This window comes from Rhynchophorus ferrugineus, unplaced genomic scaffold (assembly GCF_030347505.1).
Source record: "Rhynchophorus ferrugineus isolate W39M unplaced genomic scaffold, kcgeb_rfMv2 rfM4, whole genome shotgun sequence".
NCBI lineage: Eukaryota > Metazoa > Arthropoda > Insecta > Coleoptera > Curculionidae > Rhynchophorus > Rhynchophorus ferrugineus.
The window spans coordinates 14000195-14014047 of record NW_027472583.1 but is presented as its reverse complement, the minus strand read 5'-3'; the positions used below and the strand labels follow the sequence as shown (position 1 = coordinate 14014047).

Here is a 13853-nt window from a genome sequence, read left to right as displayed (position 1 = left end):
CCTTGATTTTAGTTCTATTCGAGACTATATTCATGAAATTTATATCAGGGAGTAGTTTTTTCAATATAAACATAATTTAATATAATTATTACAGAAATAACTTAGTCTGGAAAGTATTCATAGAAAACTTAAGAATACGAAGGGTGTAAGTCATTCCTTCATACACTTTTTATGATTTTTTAAGAAATCGAGGTTTTTAAATGAGAATCCTTGGGTTTCCACACCAATGTTTGGATGTCTCTATTTTTAATTTTCCCTATTTATTCTACCAACACTCTACTTACGTCTGTACTCTCGAAAGTTATTGGTATGTTTCAAAAATGCTTTGTTCATTTATTCTAGTCATAATCCGTGTTCTTATCATGGCCACTTCTTTCTTTGTTCTGTATTTTACCTTTTAATTTTAGTCTATCTAATAAAACTGCCAATGTATATCGTTAACATTTTTGACATATTTATATTTATAAATATTTAATACGTCTCAATATTTTGATCCGCATCAACTTTGATTTCAGGTTTACAACAGGTTTACAAGCGAGTAAAATTTTCATGATTTCTTCTATTTTATTCCTGTAAGAAACAGTATACAGTATACGTATAAATAAGCATAAATTCACTTTATAAATAATTTTACCAGGTAAAAACAATGTTAAGTCACACACACATTCATAATCTAGCTAACTTGGGCTGTTTCTTCCAAGGACAATGACGTCCTGTTATTCATTTCTGTACATGCACTGGATACACAACACTTTTGAGATTGAAGGTACATTATATTGAAATAATAATGACTATAATTAAGTAACAAAAATGTTGAACGTACTCTATATCAGGCGCACAAAAAATTATATAGGTTATAAACAAACCATGAGAAACAAACTTTAATTTTATTCCTGATATTCTATAACAAATGAGTTACAAGTGAGTAAGAGTTTCATGATTTCTTCTATTGTATTCCTGTAAAAAACAGTATACAGTATACATATAAATTAGCATAAATTCACTTTATAAATAATTTTACCAGGTAAAAACAATGTTAAGTCACATACACATTCACAATCTAACTAACTTGGGCTGTTTCTTCCACGGACAATGACGTACTGTTATTCATTTCTGTATATACACTGGATACACAAGACTTTTGAGATTGAAGATACATTATAATAAAATAATAATGACTATAATTAAGTAACAAAAATGTTGAACGTATTCTATATCAGGCTCACAAAAATTTATACAGGTTATAAACAAACCATGAGAAACAAACTTTAATTTTATTCCTGATATTCTATAACAAATGAGTTACAAGTGAGTAAAAGTTTCATGATTTCTTCTATTGTATTCCTGTAAAAAACAGTATACAGTATACATATAAATAAGCATAAATTCACTTTATAAATAATTTTATCAGGTAAAAACAATGTTAAGTCACATACACATTCATAATCTAGCTAACTTGGGCTGTTTCTTCCACGGACAATGACGTCCTGTTATTCATTTCTGTACATACACTGGATACACAACACTTTTGAGATTGAAGATACATTATAATGAAATAATAATGACTATAATTAAGTAACAAAAATGTTGAACGTATTCTATATCAGGCACATAAAAAATTATACAGGTTATAAACAAATCATGAGGAACAAACTTAAATTTTATTCGTGATATTCCATAACAAATGAGTAAAGCTGCAAAAATAGAACATGTGGTAATAATTTATTAGTCTCTATAAATTTAAAACAAACGTTAATGAGCAAAACAATGCAGTTTATATCATGATGTCGGCGTTTATTGCTCTGTACAATTTAAAATTAGTCGTACGTTTGAATAAATCTCCGACGTCGACATCGTAAAATTTCCGAATAACTGAAAAAGCCTCTCCCTGCCAAAAACAAATTCGAAAAACCGCACGACACAGTTTCTTCCTATATTCAAATAATTCGTCGTCAACCGGCGAAGTTTCGCGCTGACGGTTTAACGTCCAAACAATTTTTAACGACCGACGTTTTACGACAAAACTAACGCCCATAACAAATATCTGCCGGGTAGCGACGTCGAAAAAATCTCGTTACTTTTTTTTCTTGGGGCGTCGAAAATATTCTTTCAAAATTTTCCGAGCGAGCGTACTTAAAACCCGGCCGAGGAATTCCCGACGTTTATTTTTAAGTTTTTTTTTTGTACGCCGTTTAAGTGTAGCTAATGTAAAGGTGTATTTACCTCGGCTGAAAAAAAAATCGCTTAAATCCGCATATAATATCGGGCGTCAATTTTTTATGAGAAATAAAATACGAGAATATCGTGTATACCGTCACATAAATCAAAATATAGTACAAAAATTAATAAGGATACATTAAAAATTGACAAATAGACGGACGACGGGTCGTGTATACTCCGTACAAGATTGCAGTGAACGTACGTCATAACGACGCCCTATTAATAAAATCAGACTGTATGTTTCCTTCTCATTTTAATCTAGTTAAAATGTGATACAATTCTGTCTGATGTATCCGAACATGTAACCGAATCGACCTACAAAATTTGCCTTTTTGTCGAATGTATTAATAATAAAAATAAGATGATGAATGTAATAATAATTAGAGGTTATAATACGCAAACGCTGTTTTGGCGTTTCGCTTACTTTGATAAGTATCAAATCGTTGCTTATGTTTGTGATTACTCTGATTGAAAATGCCGAAAACAATTAATAGTCAGCCAGAAACGGATTGTGTCTGTAATAAGCTACTTCAAACAGGAACGAGATAATGAGGGATCCATATTGCCAATAAAAGGTGTTAAAGGGGTAAGTGATATCAATCATTAAATGTTTAATAAATTATCATTAAATTATCGTTGTGTTATACCTCTTAGTTCCTTCAATATGAACATAATTTAATATAACTGCCTCAGAAAAAACTGTTAGTCTTGGAAGTACACATAGAAAACTTAGCAATATGTAGCTCTTTGTGGGATAGAAGTCATCCCTTGATACCCTGTTAGGAAACATATAATTAAAAGGTGTAAAAATAACCCAAGGAGTGTTCTAATGGAACTATAGCAAATGTGTTAGAGATATGGCAGTTATTAAATATAATTTTATCAAAAAAAGTTCACAGGTAGTAATAGGAAAAACTATTAATAGAAAGAGAAATACGGTGATATCCAATTGACTTAACAAGGGAACACAACAACGAAGGAAAAAAGAACTGAAGGTAAAGAAGGAAATATGCTCTCTAATGAAAACTAAATTCATTTCTTGCATATGCAGTTAGGTGGATTACGTCTCCAGGGGTTACCACTAAATAAAAAATGTGGCTAGAGTTCCATAATAGGTGGTGGAAAAAATTTGAATGTAACTATAATAAAACTTTAGCCTACAAACCATTATGGTTCTATAATTAACTATAGTTGAAGTATTAGATATACTATATTGTTAATATATATTATAATTAATAAAAAAATATTTCAAAGTTCTCGACATTTTTTTTAAAAACATCTTATTTGACTATAAATATTTGTAATTTAATGCAGATGATTCATCTGATATTGTTTACCAGTCTACATCGAACAGAAAACTGTTTAAACATATCTTCTCGCAATTTCATATTATGCCTTCATAAATACCATCTTATTGCCGTATTAACAGCTTGAATAGCGGCCTCGCCATTCTCCTGAATATTGATAAATTCTCACTTGACGTGTTCGAGCTGACGAAAATCAACACTCCATCAAGCAAGAAGGAGATTTTCGTATAAAATATACGTATGCTAAGTAGCGTGCATATTTATTTTCCTCCTGGAAATTTATGGGGGACAGGAAAATTAATTATAGTACAGTGCCGGTACGGCATGTATCTTAATAAGGTAAGAGTTTGTCGAGTGTCGTCCTAAGCTGTAAATTTCACGAGGGAAATTAAAATATTTCCAGCGCTGTTTATGTCTGCGACGGTTAGAATTAGATTCTGTACAAAGATGGATTCGATGGATTCCATAAGAAAAAAGAAAATGTTTAATATATTAAGTGCTTGCATGGGTTCTGATATATTTTTATTACCTAAAAAGTATTTGTTAAGAAAAATTGATTAAAAATATGTTAATACAATTATTTTTCGTCATTTATCGTGTCGAATATGTTGAAACAATGATGGTTGCTTGTCATCGATACGTTTTCCCACTTCTCTAGCATTTCGAAACCGTGTGTCAGTTGAGTCACATTCCATTAACCTGAACAGATGGTAATCAGAATGTGCTCTGTCTGTTGGGTATGCTGAGTGCAGCAGAGATTCCTATTCGAGCTGCAACAATGTATTATTCACAACTCTTACAAAGTTTTGCGGAGCGTTGTTATGCCAGAAGATGACTTGTTATTTGTTTTGCTAAAATGCGTCGATTGTTCAATTGGTGTCGGTAGATATAGGTAGTAACAGTTTCATTAGCTTTTAGTAACTCGTAATGGTCACGTCAGAGTCGATGAGGATGGGTCTTTTGGACTAACCAATGACTTTTTGCCCTTGAAATTATGGTAGTAGATCTACTTTTCGTCGTCAGTTACAATATGGTGTATTATAATATAGTTGATTCATCAATTGTTAAGCTGCTTGAAGATGTTTCGAGAGTTTGAGCTCGGTTTTCGTTCAATAAGTTCAATTTTGGTCTTCCCGGATATTCTTTGTCATTTACATTAACCATACACCACTTTTAAGTTGTTGAAACCAAAAATAATAATGTTTTTTTCATGTGCTTCGGCATAAGAAAAACTAATCAACGTACACAATGAACAACTCAATAACACTAAATGGAAAACTGCTAATGCAGATAAATGTCATATATGTAGTAAATTAATTTCGTAAATTATATAGTAAATTTGATTTACACAAGCACCAACAACAATAAATAATATTAATATGTAACATGTGAAGAATATTCAAAAAAGAAATGGAAAATACTTCAGTTAAAATATAGGAAAATGCAGTGGTTAATTTGAAGAAAATCACAATTATATGTACTTAATTACTATTATACAAGCAAGTGCTGACACCTATATGGACATATGGAATTCAACGATGGGGATGTTCCGCGAAAAGTAATATATATACAATAAAAGTTTTTCAGAACAAAGTCTTGAGGAGTATTGTAGGTGAACCCAGATAGTACAGGACTGATTACTTACACCGAGACCTTTTAGATGCTGACTGTCACTCAGGAAATCAAGACAATCGCAAGGAAACATGAGGAAAGCACCATTTTCATGCCGATATTGAAGTAAAACAACCCTTGACACATTTTTTTTTGTTTAAAACCCTTTTAGTATATAGCAACTTATATACCTAGATTTTAATTACTGTAAAGACAAACTGTAGATTAATCGGCAACGACTAGTAACAATGTATTTGGAGTAATAATACAAAATTTTAAGGTCTAAAATTACTTACTTAGTCACTAGTGTAGTTTATATATAATTTTCAGAAATGCAACGACAAATGCCCACCCTATATATAGAAAAAATCACATATTCGCAAAGAAATCGAAACCAAAGTAACAAAAACAGACAATCAAGTATCTAGAAACAAAGCAAGATTTAATCTACGATGATAAATACGGTTTAACAAATGTATCCCAGGTCGCAATAAAAAACAATACAATATATAACCAGTAATCTATTTCTGTGTCGGAACAGTTGGTCTGGAACTAAACAAAACGTTTTACGACGAGAGATTTACAACTTCTACAAATTGTAATGTTTATTCAAATAGATGCCGTTTTGAATCACCTCGCGATGATAGGAACATAATTAGTGATATACGAGCTCGGACAGTACAAATAGATTGATTATGACCTGAAATAACCTATTTTTGATTTTTTCTGACGTTTTTCCTATTTATAATTATTTGTATTTTAATTAGTTAACAATCTATGAAGTTGTAGCCATAGAGAAATAGAGATATAACTTCATAGGAAATTTTGGGGAAATGTTTCGCGACGTCCAACATGTAGATGTCGCCACCTTTAACATCTTACTTGCTTTATTCGCTATGCTAAGACGGCATTTTCAATGTGTCCTATATAGAGAAGTGTGGTTAGCTTTTTATAACGTTTATATGTTAATTTATTATTTTATTTTATTAGTATATACAAGTCGGTAATTAAAATGCATTCTTGTTTTGGAAAGTGTTATGTGCCCCGATGCACAGATGGTGAGGAAATGCATGCATCGTTTTCCGTTAAAAAAGGTACCCAGCGATCTTTAAGAAATGAGTAGAAAATATTAAAAATCCTAAACAGGTTGGGTTAAACATGAAATAGATTTATGATCGTTACCATATCAAACATTTTTGTGATACATTTAAACTTTCCTTTAATTAATTAAAGAAACAAGCACAAAATAGAGCATAATTAATTGATTTTCGCGCAATTTTACTTCAGGTTGCAGAAGTGTAAAAATCAATAAATTAAATGTTATATATAAAAAAACCCAATTTGTACACCTCAAAATAGAACAAATATTTCTGGATTTACGTAGGATATTTATTTTATTTGGAGCATTTCAAATGTTAAAGGATTTTTTGTCGACCATGTATAACAATTACAATATTATCTGGACTATGATCTACTGATGAACTTCGTCATTAAATAAACTGATAATGGACGTAATCTACTGCCTGGGAGTGTTCTATACGTTATTATTTTATACAAACCTGAGCGATATAATCCGACGATAAGAAAATCAATCAATCTTAATCCTTTAGTCTAAGGGTTCTCCTTTCTCCTTTGTAGTATGAATTAGTTAAAGCAAATGTACGCTCAAAGATATATTAACAACTATGTTTATGTTATGAATATGAGGAGATCGTAGGTTTAATGTTTGTTTTTTTTTTAATTATTGACAACAACATCGCGATTTACTTGAAATTTAGATGTTAAAGCAATTAATATATTTTATATATGAAAATATTTATAATATGAAAACAAACATTTTAAAATATTTGATGATGTGTGATATGAAATATTTTTTAAACTCTCTGGTTTCGAATATTTATTAAAACTAACTGTATTTTTTATAACGTTATAATTTTATGTGTTTATATAGTTTTTAATTTGTTTTTGTTAATTATTTTTTAAGAAATATTTAAGATCTCCTTTTTACCAATTACGGTTTATCTGAACTGGACCTACTGTTTAACGTGGGCTTCAAACCAACCACAGTCATCGGCATTAAGCCTACCGACAGGCGAGGGACCGACTTAAAAATCATCTCAGAAAATATCCGGTGGTGCCCAGCCTGGTTACTGACGTGACTGCGATCATGTTTCTTGTCGGATTTTGCAGTCTTGTCTTCTTGTCAATCACAAACATAACAATACAAAAATGAAACTATCTTAATAACAATAAAATGTAATTATCTTATTAGTGAACCATTACCAAAATATAGTGATAGTTTAGTTAGGAGGAATCACTGGAAACCTCGTATGTAACAGTCCTAACATTTAAATAAAATTTAATTTTCAGAAAACGGAGAAGCAATGAAACTGAAATATATTTTATGTACGCAATTCTCACTGTTAGGTCATTTTTGTTAGATAATTTGATAAATAACAATGTATAGCCAAACATCACTTTTTTTCGTTTCTCATTTCATTTTTGCTCAGAATGTCTAGTTCTTTATGTGCATAAGTAAGAAATTCTACTCTATAGGGACGTTAAAGAAACAGACAAAGGGATTTTTTTTCATTTTTCTCGTTAAATTAAGACTTTTCGGTAATATGAAAATAATTTAAAACATTTTTTAAGGTTTCCGAATATTTTACTAATAGTAAAAGTCCAAACTTTTTGTAGTTTTGCTTTAATGCGATAGAAGAATAGAGAATGGAGAAGGCTCACATCAATTTTCAAGCAAACTATTTCAGTAGAAGTTGAGATAACAGTTACGTTATCATGAACTTGATGTAAATATATTGTCGAGAAAAACGTGTTTAAAATTTCGTTTTAACATGTGGCATTACTAAAGTAGCTATATCTCTGAAAATAATTTAAATTTTGAAAAATCTTCTTAAGAGTACTATGTTATCCTCCTAAATAATGATATCCTCCTAAGGTAATTTAAATAATTATTTATAAATATATGTAAAACTATATATAATTGACATTGAAGTCTAACTGGATTGACTTGGAGTAAAATATTCTATATCAATTAATTAATTAATTAAAATTAAAATGTAAGTATGTGTAAAATTAGGAGTTGAGATAACACCCATGTTATCATGAACTTGATGAAAATATATTGTCGAGAATAACGTGTTTAAAATTTCGTTTTAACATGTGGCGTTACTAAAGTAGCTATATCTCTGAAAATAATTTAAATTTTGAAAAATCTTCTTAAGGGTACTATGATATCCTCCTAAATAATGATATCCTCCTAAGGTAATTTAAATCATTATCTATAAATTTATGTAAAAATATATAAAATTGACATAGAAGTCTAACTGGATTGACTTGGAGTAAAATATTCTGTATCAATTAATTAATTAATTAAAATTAAAATGTATGTGTAAAATTTATTGGATTCGAACTTACCTCCTTGAGGAAAGAACTGAGCGTAAATCATCTTGAAGGTATCTTCTCGAACCACACCCGTTGGACACTCGGCCTTGAATCCTCGATAGATCCTCTTGATTTCGTCTTGAGTGAATCTGGTGGCTCGGCAAAGAGATTCCAGACTGTCCGGCCGATATCTGGGTGGTGTTTCGAGATCTTCTAGTTCTGAATCTATAAAAAAAAGTCTTTAATTGGTTTCCAAGTTTAGTACGTATAAAATAATTTGTCTCATAAAGCTTAGACCTAATTGTATGGCAGCGATAGAAATGCAAAACCAGAGGGAAAATATTCTAAGGAAATAATTCAAGAACACTACAGGTTCATTTAATAACGTAAGTATATCTAGGAGTGAAGATTGTCTATATTCATCCTAAATTGTCTGAAATTGATATTTTTTCGGTGTGCCTAATATTAAAGCTTAATATTGATATTAATTATAACTGATATCATTTAATATTAATACTTTTAATGAGTTTTTAAAATTAAGTAACAAATCGCAAACTACCAAATATCAGTAGACATCTCACATCTCACCTGACATTTCTTCAAAATAAAGAAGCAAAAATGGAACACTTCCCTCCTTTCTTGATTGAAAGAAAATCATATAATTCTTTATATTTTAAGGATATGGTCCAATGTTACTTTGTAAATATTTACATTTAGAGACATTTAACGTAGCCTACTGATTGCTCTTTTTAACTGTGAATACTTATTTGTACTCCTAATAATTAAGAATTATGATGCAATTTAGCAATTAAAATATATTTTATAATAAATATATTGTTTTTTAAAAATTGTGCACAATTTATATTGAGTATAAATAGCAATTTATTATTCTAATTTTTATTCCATTGTTTCACTTAAATTGAATATGGCCAAAGAGGACTATTTATATTTCCGGTCCTTTGTGTTTTGCGCTTTAATTACAATTTAGGTTCTAACGGTTTATATTGGGGTTTAATATTGGTCTATAGATTTTTAGTTTCTAAATATATGCACTTTTAATATTATTTATTAATATACGAGATTATAGTTTTACAACCTAAAGCTTTTTAACTCTCATGTCTCATGACATTTGTTATTATCGACGATATTTTTGTATCACTAAGATAAATATATTTTTTTTAATTGAAAAAGACCCTAGACTTTTTTTATTTCGATCTGATATTATATCAACAAATGCTAACTATTTTAAACATTTAACTGTTGCATAAACTGAGTAAAGGCAATGTACTAAGAAAAATAATAATTAGTTGCTGCTTGTTCTAGTTGATGAAAAAAATTATATTGTAAAGGGTAATAATGAAAATATTGCATGGCTACATGTAATATGAATAGTATACAATTAAGTGTCTATAAAAATGGAATGGATGGTTTCCTAATCAAAATTGTGACATGTAATTCTATTCCCATTAAATTAAAATATTGTATTTTAAGTAGATTTTGGAGATTTATTTGAATTTAAAGTTTTTTATTCTACAATTTTAATGCAATAACAAGGTATATTTAGAAAGTAAGTTATCGGTTGTCAGATTAGATATTGTTGATGTATTTCGAAAATGTTTTATACAGATATTAACTGGTATTTAAATAGTATATTTTATAAAAAAAATTTGATTTTCCCCTGAAATATAAATGATTTTAATCTTATTAATTTCCCCCTGAAGTGGTTTACACGAACAAAAGTTGCTTTCACATATTAAAGTAATTATTCTTTTAACCAGCCTGGTGTATTTATTGTTTTTGAAATATATAATTTTGGTAATAAATATGGATAAAAGATAATTACTATATGAACACATAAATGAAGTGATGAAAACATGTAGGAGTTAACATGAAATTAATTACATAATTTGTATAGATCTTACAAATAGGACAAATAGAAGATATTGTAAATTATCACTAAACTTATAAACACTAAATTTATAAACATTAATGCAATAAGTAATGTGACAATGTGGCATTTAATCGTAATATATTTATACGTAATCCTCTGGACTACGTATTAATTATTTTGATTATTTACTTTATAGAAGTTTCGAAAAACCTATTGCTAATTTTGGGACTGTAATTACAATTTTTTAATATATATTTCGTAATTGTTTTATTCATATTTCTCTGTTTTCATATATTCATTTAATTTATTATTCCATACTTATGTTTATAACATAATAGTAAATAAAGATCATTTATACTTACATTTGATGCTCTGAAGTTGATATAGTTCTGAAAAAATTCTTACTTATGATAGTTTTTTTATCATTTTTAGTGGTGTAGTAATTTTTCTTTATATATATTTTAAAAAGTCTCCTTTTACTAACTATGGGTTTATCTGGACTGGGCCTAAAGGTTAATGTGGGCTCCGAACCACGGTCCTCAGCATTAAGCCTACCGACTGGCGAGTGATCAACTTTAGTAAATCATCCCAGAAGGCCGGGGTGGTCTTACTGGCGTGACTGGGATCATTTTCTTTGTCGGATTTTACACTCTTGTCTAGAACATTCACAAATTTTAAACAATTAGAAACATTTACGACCATGCCCCAGTAAGATTCGAACCCGCGGCTATCGCAACAGTAGGAAGACCGTCCCATCGCCCTTACCACTGCGCCACCAAGCTGGCTGGTGTAGTTATTTGAATTTATTAATACTTTGTTTATTATTGAAACTTACACAATTATGATGGAAGCATGATTTTATTAAGTTAATCAATATTGTGTTCGAATTTCAATCGATCATAGTACGTATTATCTATCCAATCATTTATGAATGACAAAATTTTTAGGTTATTTTAATATACTGGATTATGAATAAAACTTATTATGTATTTACGGAATTTCATTAATACTGATTTCACGATACGTATATGTGGGAGTTCTCTATTAAATATTCTCCCGTGTCAGCAAATTTCCTCTTACCATTTCTACGACCCTTTTTTATATCCGCCACTTCTCCCTTCTACGGAGTCAAGTGTGGAAGTTCTGCCCTTAAGTTTTTTGATAAAAACACATGACTTTACAAGTTAGCAACCCTCAACTTTCGACCCTCAAGGGCGCCATCCTAGATTTTCGCTTTTTTCTCCTCATATCGCCGCTTTTATTACATATCCACTTAAATTTTACTTTCAATGTACTACCCCCCGAGAAAGTTGTATCATTGCCTAGTTAGATCTTTGTTGTATACGGGGCGTTTTGGAAGCGATAGAACTTTTAATATAAATAAAGCTTGAAGCCATTAAAAAAATAATGTCATGGTCCGTTGAGGCTTAAATATGATTTCTAAAGGTGTACTGACGTTTGAACTATGCTACATAGTACGTTATATACTGGGTTGTTTAACAAGTTCAAGGAATGCATTTATTCGATAAATGTAGAACAGAGCCCAAATTACATAATTCAATTAGATTTAGTTTGTATATTTTAAAAAATCAGGAAGTTATATGAGGTAGGGGTATGATGACTAATTATTTTCTTTTTACAGTATGTAACATGTGAGCTGAAAAGTCCGGTGCCTTTTTTAAGTGGAACTCCAAATGAAGTCCAACACATCAAAAAATCCACAAAATCGTTTTGAATGATCAAAAAGTGAAGTTGCGTGAGTTAGCTAACATCGTAAATATATCAAAATAAGGTGTCGGTTTTATATTGCACTAGCGACCCGCCCCGGCTTCGCACGGGTGCAATGCTGATACTAAATTAAATACACTACAGAAAAAATATGAACGTTGTATATAAAAACATAGCGGCCCGCTCCGACTTTGCACGGGCATAAAATATATATGCCTATGTCACTCAATGAAAACATGATTAAAATCGATCCAGTATTTTTGGTTCATTCATTACTGCCCTTGGCCTGCACGCATTAAATTTGGAGTAAAACAATTCCTCTTCCCCTATACTTACTATGAAGATTTCCTGCTATCTATGGAATATCTAAATTCATACAATTTTTATTACATTACACATTTTTAAACGCAAATTTTAAATTTGTAATATCTCCGAAAATATTTGTTTAATTTACATGCTGTAAGGAACCATATTGATCTATATTAATTGCACATTGTATTTAAGGTACTTAATTCGATAAGGATTAATGCCGTATTGCTTAAAATAGCTTCGTAAATAAGCCATTTTCTCACGTAAAAAGTAAACAATAAAAATGGTTAATGTGGGTTATCCCTAAAAGATAAACATATACCATCGCGGACTTTTTTGTAGACCTTTTTATGGTGTACAATACTGTAGTATATTAATTTGATCTAACTCGTAGGGTTAGGCAGCGTTTTTGCTAATTGCTAAATAAGCCTAAAAAAATAGGTTAATTTACGACATCACGTTAGAAACCTCTAAAATTAGCAATGTTGCATTAGTATATTATGCATGTATTATACATATAAACCTTCCTCTTGAATCACTCTATCTATTGAAAAAAACCGCATCAAAATCCGTTGCGTAGTTTTAAAGATTTAAGCGCACATAGGGATATAGGGACAGAAAAGGCGACTTTGTTTTATACTATGTAGTGATGAACATTCATTTGGCTATAAGAAAGCTCTGTTCAAATTGGGTGCCGCGTTTGCTCACTGTTGACCAAAACCAAGAACGTGTCGATGATTCTGACCAATGTTTGGCTATGGTTAAACGTAACAAGCCGGAATTTTATGATGAAACATGGATCCATCACATCACTTCGGGTTTAAAATGATCATCATCTGAGTGGGCGGCAACTGGCGGCAGGCCAATTTTGAGGCAAAGGATAAATTGTTCTGCTGATGCTAGAGCGCGGCGCTGGTATGATTGTGTGGCTCTTGATGGAGATTACGTCGATGAATATAGCCAATTTTGAACAAAAAAACACGTTTTCTTTCGAAAAACTGACGTTTAAAGTAATGTTATTTTAAATGCGCATCAAAACGCTCCAAATTTTATGTGTGACCTAGTTGTTTTGTTTGCAACGATGGTTTGCATGGTTACAGGCTTCATTGATACATTATTTTAATAATTTTGTATTATGCTTAGACGTTTTAATGCTAATTGATGCTCTGGAGTTCCTCAGTGCAGTAATACATCGGAGAAAATCTCCAAAAAGGTTTTTTTAATACTCCAAGGCAGATAATATAAATGTAATATAGAGGTAAATAATACTGTCCCCAAATTTTGAGGTTAGGCCTTTTCTATGTTGTCCATACTCATAGAGTAATAAGGAAAAAACTCAATAGAGGTCTCTCGAGAAAAGTTTCGATTAAAAGAGAAAAGTTTTC

At 30.4% G+C, this 13853-nt stretch overlaps 1 protein-coding gene across 2 annotated transcripts in view; it reads right to left on the bottom strand.

Annotated features, from left to right (window-relative positions):
* LOC143195208 (A-type potassium channel modulatory protein KCNIP1) overlaps window positions 1-13853 on the bottom strand; it is a 438330-nt gene that overhangs the window by 94414 nt on the left and 330063 nt on the right. For both annotated transcript variants that reach the window (XM_076402179.1, XM_076402178.1), the window contains one exon: window positions 8574-8765. In XM_076402179.1, coding sequence (XP_076258294.1) covers window positions 8574-8765 — 192 coding nt within the window. The remainder of the gene's footprint in view (window positions 1-8573; window positions 8766-13853) is intronic.